General features: G+C 44.3%; 1 protein-coding gene across 1 annotated transcript; it reads left to right on the forward strand.

Annotated features, from left to right (window-relative positions):
• Window positions 1–225: 225 nt before the first annotated feature.
• LOC139540043 (asc-type amino acid transporter 1-like) lies at window positions 226–27,937 on the forward strand. The gene is made up of 11 exons (XM_071343579.1): window positions 226–633; window positions 10,727–10,931; window positions 11,134–11,285; window positions 16,068–16,193; window positions 16,511–16,664; window positions 18,273–18,396; window positions 18,613–18,716; window positions 19,242–19,338; window positions 19,562–19,711; window positions 20,023–20,200; window positions 20,470–27,937. The coding sequence occupies exons 1-11, from the start codon at window positions 462–464 to the stop codon at window positions 20,592–20,594; spliced, it is 1,587 nt and encodes a 528-aa protein (XP_071199680.1). The 5' UTR covers window positions 226–461; the 3' UTR covers window positions 20,595–27,937.

The raw sequence follows: 27,937 nt of genomic DNA on the forward strand, positions 1-27,937 counted from the left end.
CATGTATTCATTTTTATTTGACGGTCTGGTTGCAATTCATTAGATTAAATACCTTAAAATTCCCTATCAATAATATTTGAGAAGATTAAGTGAATTTGTGTACTCTGAAATGGGGGCCTGAACACTGAGCAATCGAGATTATGCAGACACAGTTGTGTTCAAGATGGGGGGCTTACTCAACTAGGAGAGTGTCCCAACCCTGTGATGCACGCAAGCCTCAGCTATTATCGTCGGTATTGAAACAGAACATTTGGTAAAAAGATGGACGTCGAAGTTCGAAAGGATCTCCGAGTGAGATTTAGTGAAAAACGTCCAGCGACGCTCAAGTAGTTGATGGCACGAGAGTGGGTTAGTTAGCATTCTACCCTGGACAGCGACAGATTGTTGCGCATGCGCACCCTATTCAGCGTGCATCAATACAGTGTGTGAGTTCAAGAGAGGAATTCGAGAAAGCCTTTGATATGGTCGCAGACATGGATGGAGAAAAGCGGAAAAGAAGTATCTGCTCACGGCAAGAGCCAGCAGCTGCACTGAAGATCTTGAAAGATGGGAACAACAAGCGTGACGAAATCCCTGATAGAGTGACTCTGAAAAAAGAAATAGGACTTTTAAGCGCCTGTACAATAATCATAGGTAAGGTTGGTAAAAGTGTATTGCATTTTAGAATCTATTACTTGGGGGTGTTTGGTCATTGCTTTATTTTATAAAAATAACTTTGATGTAAGTTTGCCATTTACAGCCAATTTGCCTTTGCTGAATAGAACATTCCTTTTCCATTGATGGATTATGTGTCATTAAAGTCAGTATCCTATATTTGTAGTGGTTAGAAATAGGCCCATCTTCTCACCTGTCATGATAAGAAGATGGTCCTATTTCTGATGTCATGCGAGTGCGACTACATGAGAAATCGATGTGCATCAAATGTCTACCTCAATGCTTACGTGGCCAAAATATATTAATTAGTAGCACATTGGTTGTCAAGCAGAAGAAAATTGTCTGCTGAAGCAGAGGAAATGGCAGGGGCTGCTGTAATAAATCTAATCCACTTGCTGAAGGGTGCAAATGAAGATATAGGCCCAAGTTACACCTACAGTAGGGTAAATGCCACTATACAGTTTGGAAGAGGCATATTGATCATGAATGATAAATGTAACTTTAGTTGGTTTTGGATATGCTGATGTAAATCCTGAGGTGTTTATTACATATGTTCTGACTTTAGTTTCAGAGTTACTGTAAAATGATTATTAAACTAATAGTTGTATAAGAATAGGCCTATGCTCTTTATGTCATTTACACAGACAGTGATGCTTTTCATTTACATTTACTCCCCAACCTACTCTTGTGTCTTTTAGTTAGTTACACTAGTGCCGTTTTGGATCAAGATCAGTCCTGAATTAAGACCTCAAACACGAGGAAAAAGTCAGAAATCCCTTTGAATCAGGCTCCTGCCTCCTTGTGTGTGTGGAAGAGAGACCGAGTACAGACTGCCGACTGTTGAGCAATCCAGACCAGGAAGCCCATGCTAGCATCCACCCTGTTGTTTCAAAGTTATACATCTTACTCCCCAACCTGGACTCAGGGGTAGACGTAACATAGTAAATGTAAAACCGACCCACTTCAGTTAGTATGATATGTTAAGTTTCGTATGTATTAATTTGTGGATGTCCATTAGGGAGTGAACATTATTTATAATGAGGGTTACATGGAGAAAATCGGACCTCTCTGAAATGAAAATGGATGGCTCTCCCTTTAACAAATATATTTTACTTAAATCCTGAACCTTTGAAAAAAAACAAGTGACCCTCCCCTATACCAAAAATAATAATTAAAACAAAGGTGATAGCAGAGAACATGTTTACCGTTTACCGTACCTTCTTGGACAGACCAGAGCCTTAGATATGGATTTTTAGAAACTGTTCTTTGTCCTGTAAGCATTACATGGCAACGCAAGAGTTTTGATTCACAGACCATCGTGGACAAGATTAGGGGTAGAGAGATCTCCTTTATAGTAAAATCATTGCATGAATCTATCATCGTATTTGCAGATCAGAAAAAAAATTGCAGTTTATAAAAATGTCATGCAATTCTATGTAATTTTACATATTAACACAATATTTTTTAATACCACACAAATTACCGAAATTACAGGCAAAACATTGACAGAGAGATATTTGTTCATCTTATCATATTTCTCCAATGCCAAATCAGTGCGCCTTGTTTGCAACTGAACTGTCCCTGTTTGCAAATAATTACATCTGAGACGTCATTAGGAATCTGAGCATGGTACTTTTAAAATGTGGGCCGACCTTTCCACCCCAGGCAGAGTAGCCCTACCAATGCAGAAAAATGTAAGTTTTAACTGCTGGCTACTCTTCTTCCGTGGCTTAACCCAACGAGAGAATGTCACAAGTGTTTCCCTAAAAGCTGTCTGGGTTTAAGCATTTTCTATTGCACAGAAAGTGACTAGCTTAAGCAAGTGACATAATTAGATTACAGTGCATTCTGAAAGTATTCAGACCCCTTGACCTTTTCCACATTTTGTTACATTACAGCCTTATTCTAAAATTGATTAAATAGTTCCCCCCCCTTAATCAATCTACACACAATACCTCATAATGATAAAGCAAAAACCTAAATTTTTTTACATTTCTTTGCAAATTCATTCAAAAATAAAAAACAGATACAGTGGGGAGAACAAGTATTTGATACACTGCCGATTTTGCAGGTTTTCCTACTTACAAAGCATGTAGAGGTCTGTAATTATTATCATAGGTACACTTCAACTATGAGAGACGGAATCTAAAACAAAAATCCAGAAAATCACATTGTATGATTTTTAAGTAATTAATTTGCATTTTATTGCATGACATAAGTATTTGATACATCAGAAAAGCAGAACTTAATATTTGGTACAGAAACCTTTGTTTGCAATTACAGAGATCATACGTTTCCTGTAGTTCTTGACTAGGTTTGCACACACTGCAGCAGGGATTTTGGCCCACTCCTCCCTACAGATCTTCTCCAGATCCTTCAGGTTTCGGGGCTGTCGCTGGGCAATACGGACTTTCAGCTCCCTCCAAAGATTTTCTATTGGGTTCAGGTCTGGAGACTGGCTAGGCCACTCCAGGACCTTGAGATGCTTCTTACGGAGCCACTCCTTAGTTGCCATGGCTGTGTGCTTCGTGTCGTTGTCATGCTGGAAGACCCAGCCACGACCCATCTTCAATGCTCTTACTGAGGGAAGGAGGTTGTTGGCCAAGATCTCGCGATACATGGCCCCATCCATCCTCCCCTCAATACGGTGCAGTCGTCCTGTCCCCTTTGCAGAAAAGCATCCCCAAAGAATGATGTTTCCACCTCCATGCTTCACGGTTGGGATGGTGTTCTTGGGGTTGTACTCATCCTTCTTCTTCCTCCAAACACGGCGAGTGGAGTTAGACCAAAAAGCTCTATTTTTGTCTCATCAGACCACATGACCTTCTCCCATTCCTCCTCTGGATCATCCAGATGGTCATTGGCAAACTTCAGACAGGCCTGGACATGCACTGGCTTAAGCAGGGGGACCTTGCGTGCGCTGCAGGATTTTAATCCATGACGGCATAGTGTGTTACTAATGGTTTTCTTTGAGACTGTGGTCCCAGCTCTCTTCAGGTCATTGACCAGGTCCTGCCGTGTAGTTCTGGGCTGATCCCTCACCTTCCTCATGATCATTGATGCCCCACGAGGTGAAATCTTGCATGGAGCCCCAGACCGAGGGTGATTGACCGTCATCTTGAACTTCTTCCCTTTTCTAATAATTGCGCCAACAGTTGTTTCCTTCTCACCAAGCTGTTTGCCTATTGTCCTGTAGCCCATCCCAGCCTTGTGCAGGTCTACAATTTTATCCCTGATGTCCTTACACAGCTCTCTGGTCTTGGCCATTGTGGAGAGGTTGGAGTCTGTTTGATTGAGCGTGTGGACAGGTGTCTTTTATACAGGTAACGAGTTCAAACAGGTGCAGTTAATACAGGTAATGAGTGGAGAACAGGAGGGCTTCTTAAAGAAAAACTAACAGGTCTGTGAGAGCCGGAATTCTTACTGGTTGGTAGGTGATCAAATACTTATGTCATGCAATAAAATGCAAATTAATTATTTAAAAATCATACAATGTGATTTTCTGGATTTTTGTTTTAGATTCCGTCTCTCACAGTTGAAGTGTACCTATGATAAAAATTACAGACCTCTACATGCTTTGTAAGTAGGAAAACCTGCAAAATCGGCAGTGTATCAAATACTTGTTCTCCCCACTGTATATCACATAAGTATTTAGACCCTTTACTCAGTACTTTGTGGAAGCACCTTTGGCATTGATTACAGCCTCAAGTCTTATTGGCTATTACGCTACAAGCTTGGAAAACCTATATTTGGGGAGTTTCTGAGTTTCTCCCATTCTTCTCTGCAGATCCTCTCAAGCTCGGTCAGGTTGGATGGGGAGCGTTGCTGCACAGCTATTTTCAGGTCTCTCCAGAGATGTTAGATCTGGTTCAAGTCCGGGCTCTGGCTGAGCCAATCCTGCGTGGTCTTGGCTGTGTGCTTAGGGTCATTGTCCTGTTAAAAGGTGAACCTTTGCCCCAGGCTGAGGTCCTGAGCATCCTGGGGCAGGTTTTCATCAAGGATCTCTTTGTACTTTGCTCCGTTCATCTTTCCCTCGATCCTGACTAGTCTCCCAGTCCCTGCCGCTGGAAAACATCCCCACAGCATGATACTGCCACCACCATGCTTCACCGTAGGGATGGTGCCAGGTTTCTTCCAGACGTGACACTTGGCATTCAGGCCAAAGAGTTCAATCTTGGTTTCATCATACCAGAGAATCTTGTTTCTCATGGTCTGAGACCTTTAGGTGCCTTTTGACAAACTCCAAGCGGGCCTTGGTCACCTCCCTTCTCCCCCGATTGCTCAGTTTGGCCGGGCAGCCAGCTCTAGGAAGAGGTGAGGAGGTCTTGGTGGTTCAAACTTCTTCCATTTAAGAATGGTGGACGACACTGTGTTCTTGGGGAGCTTCGATGCTGCAGAATTTTTTGGTACCCTTCCCCATATCTGTGCCTCGACACAATCCTATTCCCCCAAGGTCATAAGGGAAGGGTAAGTGGACGAGGGTGTGTCTTTTATGAGTTTGAAACGCAGCCTTGGTTTTAACTTAGCAGCCCTTCACTGACATGGAAGTAGGCTATTTAAAGAGTGCATGGTGGGTGGAGGAATTGACCGACAAATCTGTGGATATAGCAGCCTATAGCCTAATTTCGTCTGTCAAACAGGTAGGCCTACCTCTTATTTCTTCAATAGGAAGAAAAAGGTTCCAACACAAAGCCCTCTTGTTGTTAGTAAAGTCTAATTAAAATGAAGATGGTTTAAATGAATTATGCCTACTCGAATTTGCCTACTTTCAGCACCATGAGCTGTCCATTTCCGACTGATTGTGCCGCGGCTGCTGCTTCAAGTTTCAGCACCACAATGTAAGTTACTTGAATCTGACTTATTGTGAGGTCAATATCAAATCAAATCAAATGTTATTTGTCACGTTAAGAATACAGCAGGTGTACCTTTGTCACGTTCTGACCTTTATTTCCTTTGTTTTGTTTTTATTTAGTATGGTCAGGGCGTGAGTTGGGGTGGGCAGTCTATGTTTGTATTTCTATGTTTTGCTATTTTCTGTGTTTGGCCTGATATGGTTCTCAATCAGAGGCAGCTGTCAATCGTTGTCCCTGATTGGGAACCATATTTAGGTAGCCTGTTTTGTGTTGGGTTTTGTGGGTGGTTGTTTTCAGTCTTTGTGTGTCTGCACCAGATAGAACTGTTTCTGTTGTCACTTTTGTTGTTTTGTATTTTGAGTGTTCACCTTTATTAAAGTAAGATGAACAATTATCACGCTGCGCATTGGTCCTCCGATCCTTCTAACTTATCCTCCTCAGACGAGGAAGACGACAGCCGTTACAGAACCACCCACCAAGAAAGGACCAAGCAGCGTGGTAACAGGCAGCAGCAACAGGAGCGGCAGCGATATCTGGAGAGATGGACTTGGGAGGAAATACTGGACGGAAAGGGACCCTGGGCACAGGCTGGTGAGTATCGCCGCCCCAAAGCTGAGCTGGAGGCAGCGAAAGCAGAGAGGCGGTGGTATGAGGAGGCTGCACGAAAGTGCGGCTGGAAGCCAGAGAGGCAGTCCCAAAAATGTCTTGGGGGGAGGCACACGGGGAGTGGTGTTAAGCCAGGTATGAGACCTGAGCCAACTCCCCGTGCTTACCGTGGAGAACGTAGTACCGGGCAGGTATCGTGTTATGCGGTGGAGCGCACGGTGTCCCCGGTGCGTGTGCATAGCCCGGTGCGGTACATTCCAGCACCTCGTATCGGCCGGGCTAGAGTGGGCATCGAGCCAGGTGCCATGAAGCCGGCTCAGCGCATCTGGTCTCCAGTGCGTCTCCTCGGGCCGGTGTACATGGCACCAGCCCTACGCATGGTGTCCCCGGTTCGCCAGCACAGCCCGGTGCGGGCTATTCCACCTCGCCGCACTGGCCTGGATACGGGGAGCGTTCAGCCAGGTAGGGTTGGGCAGGCTCGGTGCTCGAGACCTGTAGTGCGTCTCCACGGCCCAGTCTATCTGGTGCCTTCTCCACGCACCAGTCCGCCTGTTGCAACCCCTCGCACCAGCCCAGTACCACCAGTGCCAACACCACGCACCAGGCTTCCTGTGCGTCTCCAGAGCCCTGTAAGCCCTGTTCCTCCTCCCCGCACTCGCCCAGTGGTGCGTGTCCCCAGTCCGGTATCACCAGTTCCGGCACCACGCACCAAGCCTCCTGTGCGTCTCCAGAGCCCTGTACGTCCTGTTCCTGCTCCCCGCACTCGCCCAGTGGTGCGTGTTCCCAGCCCGGTACCACCAGTTCCGGCACCACACACCAGGCCTACTGTGCGCCTCAGCAGGCCAGAGTCTTCCGTCTGTCCAGCGCCGCCTGAGCTGCCCGTCTGTCCAGCGCCGCCTGAGCCGCCCGTCTGTCCTGAGCCATCAGAGCCGCCCGTCTGTCCTGAGCCGCTAGAGCCGTCCGTCTGTCCTGAGCCGCTAGAGCCGTCCGTCAGTCAGGAGCTGCCAGAGCCGTCCGTCAGTCAGGAGCTGCCAGAGCCGCCCGCCAGTCAGGAGCTGCCAGAGCCGCCCGCCAGTCAGGAGCTGCCAGAGCCGCCCGCCAGTCAGGAGCTGCCAGAGCCGCCCGCCAGTCAGGAGCTGCCAGAGCCGCCCGCCAGTCAGAAGCTGCCAGAGCCGCCCGCCAGTCAGGAGCTGCCAGAGCTACCCCTCAGTCATGAGCTGCCCTTCAGTCATGAGCTGCCCTTCAGTCATGAGCTGCCCTTCAGTCATGAGCTGCCCTTCAGTCATGAGCTGCCCTTCAGTCCGGAGCTGCCCTTCAGTCCGGAGCTGCCCCTCAGTCCGGAGCGGCCCCTCAGTCCGGAGCTGCCTCTCAGTCCGGAGCGGCCCCTCAGTCCGGAGCTGCCCCTCAGTCCGGAGCTGCCCCTCAGTCCAGAGGCGCCCCTCAGTCCAGAGGCGCCCCTCAGTCCAGTGGGGTCATTTAGGAGGGTCGCCGTTCCTAGGAGGCCACAGAAGCGGACAAAAACTATGGTGGAGTGGGGTCCACGTCCAGCGCCAGAGCCGCCACCGCAGACAGATGCCCACCCAGACCCTCCCCTATAGGTTCAGGTTTTGCGGCCGGAGTCCGCACCTTGGGGGGGGGGGGGGGGTACTGTCACGTTCTGACCTTTATTTCCTTTGTTTTGTCTTTATTTAGTATGGTCAGGGCGTGAATTGGGGTGGGCAGTCTATGTTTGTATTTCTATGTTTTGCTATTTTCTGTGTTTGGCCTGATATGGTTCTCAATCAGAGGCAGCTGTCAATCGTTGTCCCTGATTGGGAACCATATTTAGGTAGCCTGTTTTGTGTTGGGTTTTGTGGGTGGTTGTTTTCAGTCTTTGTGTGTCTGCACCAGATAGAACTGTTTCGGTTGTCACTTTTGTTGTTTTGTATTTTGAGTGTTCACCTTTATTAAAGTAAGATGAACAATTATCACGCTGCGCATTGGTCCTCCGATCCTTCTAACTTATCCTCCTCAGACGAGGAAGACGACAGCCGTTACAACCTTACCGTAAAATGATTACTTACAAGTCCTTAACCAACAATGCAGATTTTTTTTTTAAAGTAAGTAGGAAGATATTTGCTCAAAAAAATGTTTTCATAATAAACTAGAGTAAAAAAACATATATATAAATACTAAACAAATAACACAATAAAATAACAATAATAAGGCGATATACAGGGGGTACCGGTACCGAGTCAATGTGCGGGGGTACAGGTTAGTTGAGGTAATTGAGGTAATATGTACATGTAGGTAGGGGTAAACTCACTATGCATAGATAATAATTAGCTAGTAGTAGAGGCGTGAAAAAGGGGGTTAATGCAAATAGTCCGGGTAGCCATAACTGTTTAGCAGTCTAATGGCTTGGGGGTAGAAGCTGTTCAGGAGCCTTTTGGACCTAGACTTGGCGCTCCGGTATCACTTACCGTGCGGTAGCATAGAGGAACAGTCTATGATTTGGATGGCTGGAGTCTTTGACCATTTTTAGAGTCTTCCTCTGACACTGCCTGGTATAGAGGTCCTGGATGGCATCCCCAGGGATGTACTGGGCTGTACGCACTACCCTCTGTAGCGTCTTGTGGTAATAACTCTGATAAAAACATCATGGGCAATAAACATAATGTTTTTAATCAAATCTATTATAGTAGTAGCAAGCTATCAAAGTTGACCATAGGCTATAGGCTAGTCCGTACGCAATATTGTGAATTATTTGGACTAGGCCTAATAAAATAAAAAGAAACGGAAGAAGCCTTTGACTCTCCTCCTGAATTTCCACTATAGACCTACACAGCACAGCACACAAAACAGTTTTTGATAAGCAAGAGCAGAGCAGGCCGGGGCTCAGGGTTGGCATATCCATTGCAGTGTGTAATGCAGCCTCGTATCATTTACACCATCCCAGCAGCTATCTTAGAAAAATAACTTTGCTCTGTGCTTCTCCGAGCATGCACTTCGTAGCCTATAGTCTATAGTCTATGGATCATTTGATTGAGACCACACTAAATAGCCTTTAGGCGCACTTGAAGGCTATTTATGCGCGCCTAGCTGAGAATCAGAGATGAGGGGCGGCATCGGGCGCACATCGATATGTAGCCTAATAAGCCATGAATTCTAAAACACTGAGAAATATTGAAATTTCATAAATTACAAATGACATGACCCTCCTCTGGACTAGATGAAAAAAACACTAAATCCTCCCCTTGACTGAAATTAAAAAAGCATGAACATCCCCCATTTTCCTCCAGGTACCCATTCTGTAAATGTTATCCATCCCTTATCCATATTGTATGATATGTTACAAATTAGAATTTGTATAATATGTTACCAATTTGCAAAAAATATTATATGCCACCAATTCCAATTTGTTGTGGCTAACATTGGCTAGGTGGATAATGCTAACGTTAGCTTGGTGGTTAGTGTTAACTAAGCTAGGGGTTAAGGTTAGGCTTAAGGTTAGGGGAAGGGTTAGCTAACATGCAAAATAGTTTCATAGTAGCTAAGAGTAGTAAGCAGTTGCAAAGTTGTTAATTAGCTAAAATACTAAAGTTGTCCGTGATGAGATTCGAACACGCAACCTTTGCGTTGCTAGATGTTCGCATTAACACCCGGCCAACCACCATACTTGAGTTTTTCCCTTAAGTAGCCTTCTGTGTTATGTAACCACACCAAACGTATTTACTTTCACTCTGTTACGTCTATTCTATGAGACCAGGCTTTACTCCCAGTCTTGGCATTTCTGACAGGGTCACAAACCAAAGGGAAAGCCGGTAGAGTCTAGAAATAACGTAATAGATACGTTTAATTGAATTCTCGAGGGCAACTTGACTGAGCTCGACAGTTATGGGTAAATCATTTACGTATGTCCAGTTTTGTAATTGAGGTCTGTGCCACTTGGCTGCCTTCTGCTGTGCTACTACCCTGAATGTGTTGGTTGGGATACACTTGATCTGCATCTGAAATTGCACCCTATTCCATAATGCCACTACTTTTCAACAGGGTGCCATTTCTGATACACCCTTGGATATGGTACAGCCATATTGGAACCCAGATCATTGTGTTACTTCAACAATGCGTGTGGATGATGTTGAAGCCTCTTGGGTTTGATGGTGGCACTTCCTACTATGTGACTGTCTGATCTGTTCCCTCACCTCAACAGTATGATTGTTCTATTTCTGAAGTCCTCCATGGACGATGTGTTAACTTGCGATGATCATCAGAGAAGGTTTATTTTTGTCACGTATATTTGAAGAGAGAAAGCTATGTCGTTTCAGGGTTTTGTCTTGGCTCAAAATGGGCTGTGGCGAGCACCCTCCAGCTCGCTCAGGGGGAAGTGTACAGAGCAGATGATATCACATCCCTCCCTTTCCACACTACAATATATCTAAACAGTCCAGCTAAAGTTCTTCTGCTTTATTGTTTCCCAAAACCTTTCAACATAACTGATTAACACATGATACAGTTTCTGTAAAGATTTACCTGCAAATAGGAAGATTTTATAATAGTCATATTGTTTTTAGCAATATTTCCATTTTGCTTGTTTTGTGTGTATTCTAGTAATACCTTCTCCCTCTCCACAGGGAACATAATTGGTTCTGGAATCTTCATCTCTCCTAAGGGGGTTCTAGAGCACTCGGGTTCAGTGGGTCTAGCACTGATTGTGTGGGTACTAGGGGGCTGCATAGCTGCCCTGGGTTCCCTCTGCTATGCTGAGCTGGGGGTCACCATCCCCAAGTCAGGGGGGGACTACTCCTACGTCACAGAAATATTCGGAGGCCTTGTTGGGTAGGTACCTCACATCCAATGTGTATAGTTTGTAAGGTTATTATGAAACAGCACGAGGTTGGATTTGCTTGGTTATGGGGGTCAGAAGGGTTGGTTGAATGTTCAATTGACTGTTCAGTTTATGCGATAAACAAATTGTTCATTGAAAACACAAAGTTGGATCAAAGCAGTGACATATTTGACTGTTTTTCTCCCTTCCCAGGTTTCTCCTCCTGTGGAGTGCGGTGCTCATCATGTACCCCACTACCCTGGCTGTCATCGCCCTCACCTTCTCTAACTATGTCCTTCAGCCTGTATTCCCCGACTGTGTCCCTCCCTACATGGCTACACGCCTGCTGTCAACAGTCTGTCTCTGTAAGTACCATGTTCCTGTGCCTGAACTCACTTATGTAAAGGAAATGTGTTAAATTAACATTAAGGTAACCCCAAGAATATCTACTGTGCGCCCCACCTGAGAATCTGTCTTTTTCAGCCATATATTTCCTGTGTTTGAGGGGTTCCAAACTCCACAAAATCCACTTGCTGGATTGATTGCTTTCATTTTACTCGTGCGACTCTTTCACAGTCTGGCTTGTGCCTGTCATTTTTTCCCGTTAAAGTTACGACCTGTCAAATGATCTGTCAAACACACCCTGGTAATGGCTGAAATAAGCTCAATGGAATACATTGTCTTTCCTTTGATGGGGATCTCGCTAAAAGAAGCATTCTTGCGTTTTTACAACCCGCTATTGAGTGTGCTCGGAACAAATGAATTAAGGGAATCATTCACAAACATTGGCACATTCTAAGATCCGATGACAGTATCGGTAATGTGTTTTCGGACCCTCCCTTGGTCGTATTCTCGCGGGGCAGAAATCTCAGAGATCAATTGGTAAACTCTGATTTACCACCCCAAAATACCCCTGCACAACGTCTATTTGCACCTCTACCAGATGGAAATTTCAAGTGTAATGGCTGTGCTCAATGCAATGGCACTTACAAATAACAAATCCTTCATACACCCCCAAACAGGGAAACAGATCCCAATCAAAGGTGTTATCACATGCTCTACTAAAGCAGTTATTTGTCTTTTAACTTGTCCTTGTGGTTAAGATTATGTGGGTAAAATGAAGCACGAATTAAAAGTACGAATCTAAAAACTTGACGTACCCGGTTGCAGCCCACTTTTTGGAAGCAAACCACTCGATTTCGTCCCTACGTGATATCGGCTTCGAACACGTCACCCTCCCTAGGAGAGGGGGTGACCTCAACTATTTATTGTGAAAACGAGAGGCTGCCTGGATCTTTAATTTAAAGACCCTTGCTCCCTTCGGTCTCAACGTAGACTTTGATCTGAACAATTTTTGTGATTATTTACATTTACATTTACATTTAAGTCATTTAGCAGACGCTCTTATCCAGAGCGACTTACAAATTGGTGCATTCACCTTATGATATCCAGTGGAACAACCACTTTACAATAGTGCATCTAACTCTTTTAAGGGGGGGGGGGGTTAGAAGGATTACTTTATCCTATCCTAAGTATTCCTTAAAGAGGTGGGGTTTCAGGTGTCTCCGGAAGGTGGTGATTGACTCCGCTGACCTGGCGTCGTGAGGGAGTTTGTTCCACCATTGGGGTGCCAGAGCAGCGAACAGTTTTGACTGGGCTGAGCGGGAACTGTACTTCCTCAGAGGTAGGGAGGCGAGCAGGCCAGAGGTGGATGAATGCAGTGCCCTTGTTTGGGTGTAGGGCCTGATCAGAGCCTGAAGGTACGGAGGTGCCGTTCCCCTCACAGCTCCGTAGGCAAGCACCATGGTCTTGTAGCGGATGCGAGCTTCAACTGGAAGCCAGTGGAGAGAGCGGAGGAGCGGGGTGACGTGAGAGAACTTGGGAAAGTTGAACACCAGACGGGCTGCGGCGTTCTGGATGAGTTGTAGGGGTTTAATGGCACAGGCAGGGAGCCCAGCCAACAGCGAGTTGCAGTAATCCAGACGGGAGATGACAAGTGCCTGGATTAGGACCTGCGCCGCTTCCTGCGTGAGGCAGGGTCGTACTCTGCGAATGTTGTAGAGCATGAACCTACAGGAACGGGTCACCGCCTTGATGTTAGTTGAGAACGACAGGGTGTTGTCCAGGATCACGCCAAGGTTCTTAGCACTCTGGGAGGAGGACACAATGGAGTTGTCAACCGTGATGGCGAGATCATGGAACGGGCAGTCCTTCCCCGGGAGGAAGAGCAGCTCCGTCTTGATTATGGTGATTTTACTATTCATTGTAAATGTTTGTAGGGCTATGTAGCCAAATTGTATCTATGATCGTATGCTATCCATTTCTGTTTTTTATATGTTCTATTTATATTTGTAAATTAACCAATGATATCAAGCCACACCCAGTCATGATTACAGACACCTGTGTGTGTCCTTTGAAACTATATGAACTAGTGACGCGCAGTGTTTGTTAATATACCCTGATGAAGACAGTTTGTCTGTCGAAACGTTGGTTATTAGGTTATTAAATGATTGCATCTGAGCTCCTAGAGCGTGTGCCTCTCCTTTTCTTTTTCAAGTGTTCTACTCCACTAGCCAGCACCTCGCCTAAACAGGTGTGCGTTTCTTTCGACCTCAAGTTGATCTGGTACAACAGAGTAAAATATCTCTTGCATAACCATTGCCTCGAAGCCTTTTAAAACTTTCAGAGTTGGAGACAGGAATATAAAAACAATGCATGGGTGTGTCAAATAGAAATTGGAAGGGAGAGACAGGAGGAAGGAGTGGGCAGTAAAGTTAGGGAAACAAAGACTGATGAAAGTGTAAAGTTTCTGAAGGATGTAGGAAATCATCCCAATGGACAAACTATTCCTGTGGTCAAATGATGCCATGGGATGTCAGGGTGACCTAACTTTCTGATTCGTAATTCTTTTTCAGTTCTTTTTCCAGAATATTTTATTTTTATCTGGTTATAGACTTATTTATTGGTTCGCTTAAAAAATATCAAAAAACATTTTACAACCAACCTGACCGTCATGCCACAAAGATATCAGAATGACATCACTGCAGCCAGTTTTGTAAACCTGAGGAAACTTGTACTTAGGGCTCTATTCAATCAGATCCACTTTAGCCGACATCGGCATAGCAGTTGTTTTGGCAGTGTCGGAGGTGGAACTGCGTTAGAGCTGTCAAATCCACAAGTGGCTCCTGGCATTATACCTGAAACGGAGTCGCGTTAACAGAAATCCCATGCAGCCTTGTGTACAAGTTGGAACACTGGAATGTGAGATGGAATCTACACCTCCATTAAGACGATAGAAACCCTCCTTATTTAGTTCAATAATTATTTCTATATAGCCTACACTTTCTCGTTCTGAACTTCTAACGCGAGCAGGTGTCTGCTTTTGCTGGTTAACACTGATTGAACCTAGGCCTCAGTTTCAATGTCAAGTACAGTGTCTGTCCCATTTGTTGAAGTTAGAGCCAATTTTGTCGCCTGTGATTTGTGTGTTGCTTTTCACCGGGTTGCATCCCTCACTCTATTGACCATGTGGACGTGCTAGTATTACTAATTACTTGGAACCAAGCCCAAGAGTACCTGCACTGTACCTCAATCAAGTTTATTTTATATAGCCCTTCGTACATCAGCTAATATCTCGAAGTGCTGTACAGAAACCCAGCCTAAAACCCCAAACAGCAAGCAATGCAGGTGTAGAAGCACGGTGGCTAGGAAAAACTCCCTAGAAAGGCCAAAACCTAGGAAGAAACCTAGAGAGGAACCAGGCTATGAGGGGTGGCCAGTCCTCTTCTGGCTGTGCCAGGTGGAGATTATAACAGAACATGGCCAAGATGTTCAAAATGTCCATAAATGACCATGCATGGTCAAATAATAATCAGGAATAAATGTCAGTTGGCTTTTCATAGCCGATCATTAAGAGTTGAAAACAGCATGTCTGGGACAGGTAGGGGTTCCATAACTGCAGGCAGAACAGTTGAAACTGGAACAGCAGCAAGGCCAGGTGGACTGGGGACAGCAAGGAGTCATCATGCCCAGTAGTCCTGACGTATGGTCCTAGGGCTCAGGTCCTCCGAGAGAGAGAAAGAAAGAGAGAAGGAGAGAATTAGAGAGAGCATACTTAAATTCACACAGGACACTGGATAAGACAGGAGAAGTACTCCAGATATAACCAACTGATCCTAGCCCCCCGACACAAACTACTGCAGCATAAATACTGGAGGCTGAGACAGGAGGGGTCAGGAGACACTGTGGCCCCATCCGATGATACCCCCGGACATGGCTAAACAGGAAGGATATAACCCCACCCACTTTGCCAAAGCACAGCCCCCGCACCACTAGAGGGATATCTTCAACCACCAACTTACAATCCTGAGACAAGGCCGAGTATAGCCCACAAAGATCTCCACCACAGCACAAACCAAGGGGGGGGCGCCAACTCCACTGAACCCTCTTAAGTAGAGAAAAAAAACACACAAAAACCCCATTGTACCATGAGTGAGCAAAATGTACCGTGAGTGAGCCGCAGAAAAACCAACAAGCCAACAGCGTTATGACCCATGAGGTGAAACAACAGTTTTTTTTTGTGCGTAATCCCTGCTTTTAGAGGAAATTATTCACACTTGTTTTTTGGGAACTGGATGCCAATGACCTGGAGAAAACGTGAGCTTTCTCTCAGCCTCTTCAGGGACCTGCCCACCTTTCCTTTCTGGGTTTTGTTCTGTTGCATTGGAAGCGGTTTGTTTTGGTGGCCTTGACAGCTCCCCTTTGTCTGGGAGAGCCAGGCCACCATGAGAGAGAGGCGAGCCAATGACAGTGATGGATGAGGTGAAACAATGTGCCCACCCCTTAGCCTTACCATTTCCCACATTCCGGCCTGCCATGGCAACTGCCAGGCCACTGCCACACCATCAACACCATGTGCCCAGGCGTGAGCCCTGACTGACTGGATAAGAGACCATGTCACAGTACTGTGCACCTCACGGCTTGGCTGGCATCCCTAATGCCACATTCCGATTGGGCAAGAGGTCCCCTATGTGAGGGCAAACATCACTTCTGACAAATCATTGTACATAACTTGGGTTTAGGGTTAAATAGTATTTTGTTTTCTCAATGAAACGCTTCAAGTATTGTGTGTGCATGTGTGTTTGCAGTGTTCCTGACCTGGGTGAACTGCTCTAGTGTGCGTCTGGCCACCAGGATCCAGGATGTTTTCACGGTGGGGAAGCTGGCAGCCCTGGGTCTCATCATAGTGGTCGGCCTGGTGCAGATCTGCAAGGGTGAGACACACACTCACCTTCTCTATAGAATGATTTTCATTAGCGCACACTGTAGCAAGGCGTTCTGCTACTGAAAACGAAAATGAGGGTTTCTTATTTAGCAAGTTCAGATAATACCTCCCAGTTTCGGACTGCTTTCTTCCATTATATGCCTACTGAACATGATCCAGGTGCCAAAGGTTAATAGCACCTTCAACAAACCAATAGGACCTTGCACGTCTGTGATGTTTACCAGTTTTTATTGATCAAAGAGGCTATCATGCTATTTCCCTAAAACATCCCCTCAAGACATTGATGGCGAATTTGTATCCCTTCAGGTAACTACGAGGGACTGACGCCTCAGGTGGCTTTTGAGTTCAGCAGGACGCCCTCAGTTGGGCAGATCGCTCTGGCTTTCCTCCAGGCCTCTTTCGCCTTCAGTGGATGGAACTTCCTGAACTATGTCACAGAGGAAGTGGTTGAACCGCGACGGTGAGTTTCTGGTTCACCAAACATTATTTGACTTTGCATTCTATTCTATTCGCAATTATCCATCCAATGCTGTGTACTGTATAACCAGTCCGGCATGAAAGCAAGCATTGTGGGGCGATGCACAGTTGTATGTTGTGATCTTGGGGTGGTATATCAATTGAAATATTGATAAGAAATGTAAGTGATATTATGCAAAATAAATATATATAGAGTTATATTTTTTTATATACACAATATAAAGTACACTACATGACCAAAAGTATGTGGGCACCTGCTCGTCGAACCACTCATTCCAAAATCATGGGCATTATTATGGAGTTGGTACCCTCTTTGCTGCTATAACAGCCTCCACTCTTCTGGGAAGGCTTTCCACTAGATGTTGGAACATTGTTGTGGGGACTTGCTTCCATTCAGCCCAGTCAATTGCAGACCATTCAAGTTCTTCCACACCGATCAAACCATTTCTGTATGAACCTCGCTTTGTGCACAGGGGCATTTTTATGCTAAAACAGGAAAGGGCCTTCACCAAACTGTTGCCACAAACTTGGAAGCACAGAATCATCTAGAATGTTATTGTATGCTGTAGCGTTTAGATTTCCCTTCACTGGAAGTAAGGGGCCTAATCAAACCATGAAAAACAGCCCCAGACCATTATTCCTCCTCCACCAAACTTTACAGTTGTCATTATGCTTCGGGGCAGGTAGCGTTCTCCTGGCATCTGTCAAACCCAGATTCAGCCGTCGGACTGCCAGATAGTGAAGCGTGATTCATCACTCCAGAGAACGTGTTCCCACTGCTCCAGAGTCCAATGGCAGCGAGCTTTACACCACTCCAGCCGACGCTTGGCATTGCGCATGGTGATCTTAGGCTGCTCGGCCATGGAAACCCATTTCATGAAGCTACCAACAAACAGTTCTTGTGCTGACGTTGCTTCCAGAGGCAGTTTGGAACTCGGTTGCGAGTGTTGCAACAGAGGAAAGACGATTTTTACGTCCTACGCGCCTTAGCACTCGGCAGTCCCATTCTGTGAGCTTGTGTGACATACCACTTTGCGGCTGAGCCATTGTTGCTCCTAACAGCACTTACATTTGGCCGGGGAAGCTCTAGCAGGGCAGAAACGGGTGTGGCTGAAATAGCCAAATCCAATAATTTGAAGGGGTGTCCACATACTTTTGTATATATAGTGTATATTGCATGTCAGCTGCCTTCTTACTTCCCCAACAATGCATGATTTATGACACTGTGGGTTGATTGCATGGTTTGTATACTATGTGGATTACCTCATCAGTAGTTTATGTACCTTGTGGATGACCTCTTCAGTCACTTTTGTACCATGTGGATTACCTCATCAGTAGTTTATGTACCTTGTGGATGTCTTCATCAGTAGTTTTTATACCGTGTGGATTACCTCATCAGTAGTTTATGTACCTTGTGGATGAACTCATCAGTAGTTTTTGTACCATGTGGATGTCTTCATCAGCAGTTTTTGTACCATGTGGATTACCTCATCAGTAGTTTATGTACCATGTGGATTACCTCATCAGTAGTTTTTGTACCATGTGGATTACCTCATCAGTAGTTTTTGTACCATGTGGATTACCTCATCAGGAACCTACCTCGTGCCATTTACATCTCAATCCCATTGGTGACCTTTGTGTACACGCTCACCAACATCGCCTACTTCTCCGCCATGTCACCCGAGGAGCTGCTCTCATCCAACGCTGTGGCCGTCGTGAGTAACGCTGTTCGCTTTGCTTTGCAACAAGACAAATATTGCCTGGAGTACTGTACTTTAATGGTGTCATTATTTGATGTATTGACCTTTAATGAATGTTCAACACAATGCATGTTCACATAAAGATGCCATTATTTATGAAAAATACTTTCCCTGCATCGAGCTATTCAAGGCTTGTTTTTTGTCCTAAATGTAAACCTTGTTCTGTTGCAGACATTTGGAGAGAAGCTCCTGGGGATGTTCTCTGTCATTATGCCCATCTCTGTGGCCTTGTCCACGTTCGGAGGCATCAACGGCTACCTCTTCACCTCCTCAAGGTATTTGTATTTGTATTTATTATGGATCGCCATTAGCTCTTACTCTTCCTGGGGTCCAGAAAAATTAAGGCAGATATACAATTTAAAAAATATTACAATACATTTATAACAGATTTCACAACACACTAAGTGTGTGCCCTCAGGCTCCTATTCCACTACCACATATCTACAACACAAAATCCATGTGTATGTGTGTGTGTGTATAGTGAGTATGTTATCATGTGTGTGTCTGTGTCTATGTTTGTGTTGCTTCACAGTCCCTGCTGTTCCATAAGGTGTATTTTTATCTGTTTAAAAAAAAATCTGATTCTACTGCTTGCATCAGTTACCTGATGTGGAATAGAGTTGAGCAGGTCAACCCTGGCAAATGTCCTGTATGTCCTCTAGGCCGTGTCTCAATCCACAAGGATGCTGCCTTTGGATTGAGACACGTCCTGGAAACGGAGGTGCATGCATGTTTTTTAAGTTCGTGAAATGATTGTACATGGGTCTATACGTCTTCTATGTTTTTATGTGTCTTTCTAGATTGTGTTTCTCTGGGGCCAGAGAGGGACATCTACCCAGCTTGCTGGCCATGATCCACTTTAAGAACTGCACCCCCATCCCAGCTCTCCTCTGCTGTGTAAGAAACGGATACTTATTTTCTACTATTTCTAGTGCACTCAACTCAATGCCGCTGTTACAGCCCTTAACCACTGTCTACGGTAGGCTTCCTCTGTATTCTATACCTCACTCAGGTATTTATCAGTTGTCCTTACCTCTCTTCTCTCTCCTCCTTCCCCCTGTCTGTCTCTGTCTATTTATCTCTCCCTCACTCCCTTTCTCCATCTCTCTTTGTCTTGCAGTGTACTGCCACCATTGTAATCCTGTGTATAGGAGAGACACACAACCTGATCAACTATGTGTCCTTCATCAACTACCTCTCCTATGGAGTCACCATCGCAGGCCTGCTCTACTATCGATGGAAGAAGCCCAAACTTTACAGACCAATTAAGGTATTATTACTCCGGTCATGGTTCAATCATGGCCCCTCTCTGACATTTCTGTCAAGTTTACAACTGTTTTTATATAGCAGGATGTCAGTTTGTGCTAGTTTGCATTAGAGATAAAGGATTGACACAGTAATTGACAAATAAGAGCAAACTACAGCAATACAGTGAACCTGTTCTCACCTACTGTTGAAAACTTCAGAGTATGAGCAGCTCTTTCCTCTGTCCTCCCCGCCGGGTGATTCACTGAAAGGTGGAGCGGCACGTGACACTCTCTCCATTATAAACATGAATCTGTTCTCATCCCTGCTCATCAGGTCAACCTCCTTGTCCCTGTCACCTACCTGATGTTCTGGGCCCTGTTGCTGGGCTTCAGTCTGTACTCTGAGCCAGTGGTGTGTGGTGTTGGGCTGGTCATCATGCTCACTGGTGTACCAGTTTACTTCCTGGGGGTGCACTGGAAATCCAAGCCAAAGTGTATCTATGACTTCATCGGTGGGTGTCCTCTTCAATTCTGCAAATACATGTTTGTCTTAATAATCGTGGGCTCTTACTTTTCCCCAAAAGTATCAGAATTTCTGGATTCAAATTCAACCAAGTGTTTAATAGTATCCAACCTCCCTAAACCCTGTATATGACAAGTATCAAACCATTCTTTATTTCAGTAGACCCAGATATATGGCATTTAAAAGGAATCCAACTATTTTAGTTGTCTGGTCAGACACCTTGATGTGATGCTAAATGTGGGCCCTGTTTTCTCACAGAGTCAGCGACCTACGTGGCACAGAGGCTGTGTTTCGTTGTCTTCCCCCAGTTCGACCCCATCGAGATCAGTCCGATCGAAGAATGGCCTGACAAATCTTCCAACATTCTCTCTGGGAAGTCTTAAACTGTTTTTGCCTTCTGAAGTATTTTTCTTTTTGTATATTCTGTCACTGTATGATGACATGGTCCGTTCCTTTTAGTGGAGCCCCTTGTCTGGTCTTTGGTCACCTGAGACTCATATCCTATTCTTTACTGCTAAGTGGAATTGCCTGCGTTTTGATGCACGGGCCACTTGCAAATGTTTTTCTCCTCTTTTTCTACTAAGTCGTCAAGTACAAGCTAATGCCAACAGTATCACGTTCTGAAACAGACTTCATATTCCCTAAGGAACTATTTGCGACTTTTCTGTAACTTTTCAACATTGGCAGTATTTTGGTTTTGACCTGAGATTTACTGTGTATCACTGTGCCTTATAGGGAGAAATGTGTTCCTTATTAATTAATGTTCTCTCTTAATGTATTTTGGAACGCTTAACGCTTTGTGTGTTCCTTATGAGAATTAGAAAAAGCACTGTGGTCTTCCATATTCTGCTTCTTGCCAGTTAATTTGCCACATGAAATGGGTTCCTCGGATTTGTGAACATATTCAGAACCATCTGTGAACATAGACTTCAGAGCCTTTGACTTGATTCCTTTGGAAATTAATCTCTTTAGCCAGCAGCAGAAAACAAGATAGATTTGTTCTGATTGTATACTACTGATGATAGATAGGTTGTAGTTGATAGTTGAGGGTCACTGTGTTTTTACTTAGTTTAATGCTTGCCATTGCCTTTTACACTACTGATTCTATGTCATGCTATAAATACATACAACTGTAATGTTCACAGCTGACTAAATGACCCAAACTCAAATTTATCCGTGGAAGTAAAACTCCTCACAAAATGCTTGCTGCACTTTTCTAATGTTTGTTTCTAAACTAAGATTGTAATATCAAGTTAACTTATTTTATGTTTTATTTCTACCACACTTAAAACTAAACATCCTTACATGTGCTGGGAACCTGACAAAAACATACAAAAGGCATTTGCTTTTCCAGTGGAGTACTGTACTGCCATTGAATTTCTCAGCCCCAAACAGAGTTCTGTAACAACTATTTGTTCTTCATTATGGCCAGGCCCTTGACTGTTACTGTAAAACAAAACTTGGGATTTGTTGTATTTCTTTTTAAATAGATTTGAATTGGCATACCTTGATAGATACTGTATTGTACTAAATGGATAGGTACAGTGGCAAGAAAAAGTATGTGAAGCCTTTGGAATTACCTGTTGATCTGCATAAATTGGTCAGCAAATTTGATCTTATCTTCATCTAAGTCACAACAATAGACAAACACAGTCTGCTTAAACTAATAACACACAAACAATTATATCATGTCTTAATTGATCACACTGTGTAAACATTCACAGTGCAGGGTGGAAAAAGTTTGTGAACCCTTGGATTTAATAACTGGTTGACCCTCCTTTGGCAGTAATAACCTCAACCAAACATTTTCTGTAGTTGCGGATCAGACCTGCACAACGGTCTGGAGGAATTTTGGACCGTTCCTCTTACCAAAACTGTTTCAGTTCAGCAATATTCTTGGGATGTATGGTGTGAACCGTATTCTTGAGGTCATGCCACCGCATCTCAATCGGGTTGAGGTCAGGACTCTGACTGGGCCACTCCAGAAGGCGTATTTTCTTCTGTTGAAGCAATTCTGTTGTTGATTTACATCTGTGTTTTGGGTCATTGTCCTGTTGCATCACCCAACTTCTGTTGAGCTTCAATTGGCAGACAGATAGCATTACATTTTCATGCAAAATGTCTTGATAAACTTGGCCATTTTTTCATCGATGATAGCAAGCTGTCCAGGCCCTAAGGCAGCCCCAAACCATGATGCTCCCTGCACCATACTTTATAGCTGGGATGAGGTTTTCACGTTGGTGTGCTGTGCCTTTTTTTCTCCTCACATAGTGTTGTGTGTTCCTTCCAAACAACTCAACTTTAGTTTAATCTGTCCACAGAATATTTTGCCGGTAGCGCTGTGAAACAACCATGTGCTCTTTTGCGAACTTCAGACATGCAGCAATGGTTTTTTTGGACAGCAGTGGCTTCTTCCGTGGTGTCCTCCCTTGAACACCATTCTTGTTTAGTGTTTTACGTATCGTAGACTCGTCATCAGAGATGATAGGATTCTTCTTAACCTCATTGAGTATTCTGCGCTGTGCTTTTGCAGTCATCTTTGCAGGACGGCCACTCCTAGGGAGAGTAGCAACAGTGCTGAACTTTCTCCATTTATATACAATTTGTCTTACTGTGGACTGATGAACATCAAGGCTTTTAGAGATACTTGTGTAACCCTTTCCAGCTTTAAGTCAACAATTCATAATCTTAGGCCTTCTGAGATCTCATTTGTTCGAGACATGGTTCACATCAGGCAATGCTTCTTGTGAATAGCAAACTCAAATTTTGTGAGTGTTTTTTATAGGGCAGGGCAGCTCTAACCAATATCTCCAATCTTGTCTCATTGATTGGACTCCAGGTTAGCTGACTCCTGACTCCAATTAGCTTTTGGATAAGCCATGTCGTGGTAATTTCCTGTATTACTAAATGATGAGAGTTTACAAACCACACACAAGTCAGAGTTATATTTTAATGTCCATCTTTAATTATATGAGCTTCACCATAGCCCTTTGACTCTCAGATCAATTCAGTGTCTATAAATGAATTCTCTGAGAGTACTTACAAAATAATTCTTAGTATCTTTTATAGCCAAGATACACCCCTCTCAACTCACATGATGAACCACAGATCTTAGAAACTTCACAAAGGGCCTTTTACTTGAAAGAGGAGTATCCCATAGCCACATAGCATTAGCTATAAATTATCATTCAGTTTGGTCTCTTTAGACGAGGTTCTACTTCTCGTTATTGGTACTTCCTATTACCAAAACATTACCTCATCCAATGGCATATATCAATTGTCAATTCTAGATACTCCCATCTCAAATACACCCCGTCTTCTCCCCACTCCTGGAGAAGCTCACTAAGGGGAGTGAACCTCTAGGTCATATACTATGAAAGATAAGTTCAACATCAGAGGGGTGGTATAATGGTTCCAGACACTGCCATACTCCTCCCCCCCAATGGGAAAATGAGGGAGTGACTGGAGTACCGACATAGTGGAGCCCTTCACATTGTTTCACAGATATATTCACCTATGAAAGACAATGTTCAAACCTGACTTCTCCCTTTCTGATATTCTGCATATTACCAGATATGTAAAAGACAAGCCTGACCTCTCCCCTCTCTGGGCCCCAAGTGACTTTTCCCTAGAGGAGAAAGGAAAATGCAACTGCCAACAGTATAGTCCAAAAGAAGACATTCTAATGACAAGTATAAAATACATAAAACATCTTATTTATCTACGTTACCTAACTAATTCTGATTCAGCTACGACAGTCATTAGCCTAGGGGTTCACATACTTTTCTCAACCTACACTGTGAATGTTTAAATTATGTATTCAATATAGAAAATAAAAATACAATAATTGGTGTGTTATTAGTTTAAGCACACTGTGTTTGTCTATTGTTGTGACTTAGATGAAGATCAGATCACATTTTATGACCAATTTATGCAGAAATCCAGGTAATTCCAAAGGGTTCACATACTTTTTCTTGCCACTGTAGATAGTTATATACTGTAGATAGATAGAGTTGAAGTCCGAAGTTTACATACACCTTAGCGAAATACATTTAAACTCAGTTTTTCATAATTCCTGAAATTTAATTCTCGTAAAAATTCCCTGTTTTAGGTCAGTTAGGATCACCACATTATTTGAAGAATGTGAAATGTCAGAATAGTAGTAGAGAATAATTTCTTTCAGCTTTTATTTCTTTCATCACATTCCCAGTGCGTCAGAAGTTTACATACACTCAATTAGTATTTGGTAGCATTGCCTTTAAATTGTTTAACTTGAGTCAACATTTTTGGGTAGCCTTCAACAAGCTTCCCACAATAAGTTGGGTGAATTTTGGCCCATTCCTCCTGACAGAGCTGGTGTAACTGAGTCAGGTTAGTAGGCCTCCTTGCTCATAAAACACATTTTCAGTTCTGCTCACACATTTTCTATAGGATTGAGGTCAGGGCTTTGTGATGGCCACTCCAATACCTTGACTTTGCTGTCCTTAAGACATTTTGCCACAACTTTGGAAGCATGCTTGGGGTCATTGTCCATTTGGAAGACTCATTTGCGACCAAGCTTTAACTTTGACTGATGTCTTGAGATGTTGCTTCAATATATCCACATAATTGTCCTCCCTCATGATGCCATCTATTTTGTGAAGTGCACCAGTCCCTCCTGCAGCAAAGCACCCCCACAACATGATGCTGCCACCCCCGTGCTTCAAGGTTGGGATGGTGTTCTTCGGCTTACAAGCCTCCCCCTTTTTCCTCCAAACATAACGATGGTCATTATGGCCAAACAGTTCTATTTTTGTTTCATCAGACCAGAGGACATTTCTCCAAAAAGTACGATCTTTGTCCCATGTGCAGTCGCAAACCCTAGTCTGGCTTTTTTTGGCGGTTTTGGAGCAGTGGCTTCTTCCTTGCTGGGCGGCCTTTCAGGTTATGTCGATATAGGACTCGTTTTACTGTGGATATAGATACTTTTGTACCCGTTTCCTCCATCATCCTCACAAGGTCCTTTGCTGTTGTTCTGGGATTGATTTGCACTTTTCGCACCAAAGTATGTTCATCTCTAGGAGACAGAACGCGTCTCCTTCCTGAGCGGCTGCGTGGTCCCATGGTGTTTATACTTGCTTACTATTGTTTGTACAGATGAACGTAGCACCTTCAGGCATTTGGAAATTGCTCCCAAGGATGAACCAGACATGTCGAGGTCTAGAATACTTTTTCCTGAGGTCTTGGCTGATTTCTTTAGATTTTCCCATGATGTCAAGCAAAGAGGCACTGAGTTTGAAGGTAGGCCTTGAAATACATCCACAGGTACACCTACGATTGACTCAAATGATGTGAAGTAGGCTATCAGAAGCTTCTAAAGCCATGACATAATTTTCTGGAACTTTCAAGCTGTTTAAAGGCACAGTCAACTTAGTGTATGTAAACCTCTGACCCACTGGAATTGTGATACAGTGAATTATAAGTGAAATAATCTGTCTGTAAACAATTGTTGGAAAAATTACTTGTTATGCACAAAGTAGATGTCCTAACCGACTTGCCAAAACTACAGTTTGTTTACAAGAAATCTTTGGAGTGGTTAAAAATCGAGTTTTAATGACTCCAACCTAAGTATGTAAACTTCAGACTTCAACTGTAGATACGAAGATACCAGAAATTACTCAAGGAAAATATGTTATGCCAATAACCAGATAAAATGATTTATGATTAAGATACACTACATGAGGGCCTCCCGGGTGGCGCAGTGGTCTAGAGCACTGCATCGCAGTGCTATGCTGCGCCACCAGAGTCTGGGTTCGCGCCCAGGCTCTGTCGCAGCCGGCCGCGACCGGGAGGTCCGTGGGGCGACGCACAATTGGCTTAGCGTCGTCCGGGTTAGGGAGGGTTTGGCCGGTAGGGATATCCTTGTCTCATCGCGCTCCAGCGACTCCTGTGGCGGGCCGGGCGCAGTGCGCGCTAACCGAGGGGGGCGGGTGCACGGTGTTTCCTCCGACACATTGGTGCGGCTGGCTTCCGGGTTGGAGGCGCGCTGTGTTAAGAAGCAGTGCGGCTAGGTTGGGTTGTGCTTCGGAGGACGCATGACTTTCGACCTTCGTCTCTCCCGAGCCCGTACGGGAGTTGTAGCGATGAGACAAGATAGTAATTACTAGCGATTGGATACCACGAAAATTGGGGAGAAAAGGGGATAAAATTTTTAAAAAAGAAAAAAAAAAAAAAAAGAAAAAAAAAAAAAAAAAGATACACTACATGACCAAAAGAATGTGGACACCTGCTCATTGAACATCTCATTCCAAAATCATGGGCATTAATATGGAGTGGGTCCCCCCTTTGTTACTACAACAGCCTCCACTCTTCTGGGAAGGCTTTACGCTAGATGTTGGAACTTTGCTGCAGAGACTTTCTTCCATTCATCCACAAGAGCGTTAGTGAAGTCGGGCACTGATGTTGGGCTATTAAGCCTGGCTCGCAGTCGGCGTTCCAATTCATCCAACAGGTGTTCAATGGGGTTGAGGTCAGGGCTTTGTACAGGCCAGTCAAATTCTTCCACATCGATATCAACAAACCCTTTCTGTATGGCCCTCGCTTTGTGCACGGGGGCATTGTCATGCTGAAACAGGAAAGGGCCTTCCCCAAACTGTTGGCAAGAAGTGGTAAGGACAGAATTGTCTAGAATGTCATTGTATGCTGTAGCGTTAAGATTTGCCTTCACTGGAATTTAGGGGACTAGCCCGAACCATGAAAAACTGCCCCAGACCGTTATTCCTCCTCCACCAAACATTACAGTTGGCACTATGCATTGGGGCAGGTAGCGTTCTCCTGGCATACGCAAAACCCAGATTTGTCCGTTGGACTGCTGGATGGTGAAGCGTGATTCATCACTCCAAATAACGTGTTTCCACTGCTCCGGAGTCCAATGGCTGTGAGCTTTACACCACTCCAGCCGATGCTTGGCATTGCGCATGGTGATCTTAGGCTTGTGTGCGGCTACTCGGCCATGGAAACCCATTTCATGAAGCTCCCGACGAACAGTTCTTGTGCTGACGTTGCTTCCAGAGGCAGTTTGGAACTCGGTAGTGAGTGTTGCAACCGAGAACAGACCATTTTTACGCACTATGCGTTTCAGCACCTGGCGGTCGCCTAAACATTTCCACTTCACAATAACAGTACTTATAGTTGACCGGGGCAGCTCTAGCAGGGCAGAAATACGATGAACTGACTAGTTGGAAAGGTGGCATCCTATGACGGTGCCATGTTGAAAGTCACTGAGCTCTTCAGTAAGGCCATTCTACTGTGTTAGTCAGTGTTTGTCTATGGAGATTGCATGGCGGTGTGCTCGATTTTATACACCTGTCAGCAATAGGTGTGGCCGAAGTAGCCAAATCCACAAATTTGAAGGGGTGTCCACATACTTTTGTATATATAGTGTATCATTATTTAGTTTGTAAGTACAACATTGAGTTATCTCTCTCTCTCCAACAGCTGCCATAACCATTAAGCCCCAGTCAGGTAAAACACACTGCTTATACAAGGTTTATTACTACTTTATATGCAGTTTAGTTTAGATTTCTAGAGCAGTCTTGGTATGAAGAGATTTTACACTGTAAATTATTTGTAAAGCATCAGGTGTTTACAATGGGTTCAGTACTTGGAATGTATTTTAGTGCACTTTTTTGTAAATGAGAAAATAACAATAATAGCACAATAAAATCAAATACCTATCGGAAATGTT

Source organism: Salvelinus alpinus, chromosome 15, assembly GCF_045679555.1.
Source record: "Salvelinus alpinus chromosome 15, SLU_Salpinus.1, whole genome shotgun sequence".
Lineage (NCBI taxonomy): Eukaryota > Metazoa > Chordata > Actinopteri > Salmoniformes > Salmonidae > Salvelinus > Salvelinus alpinus.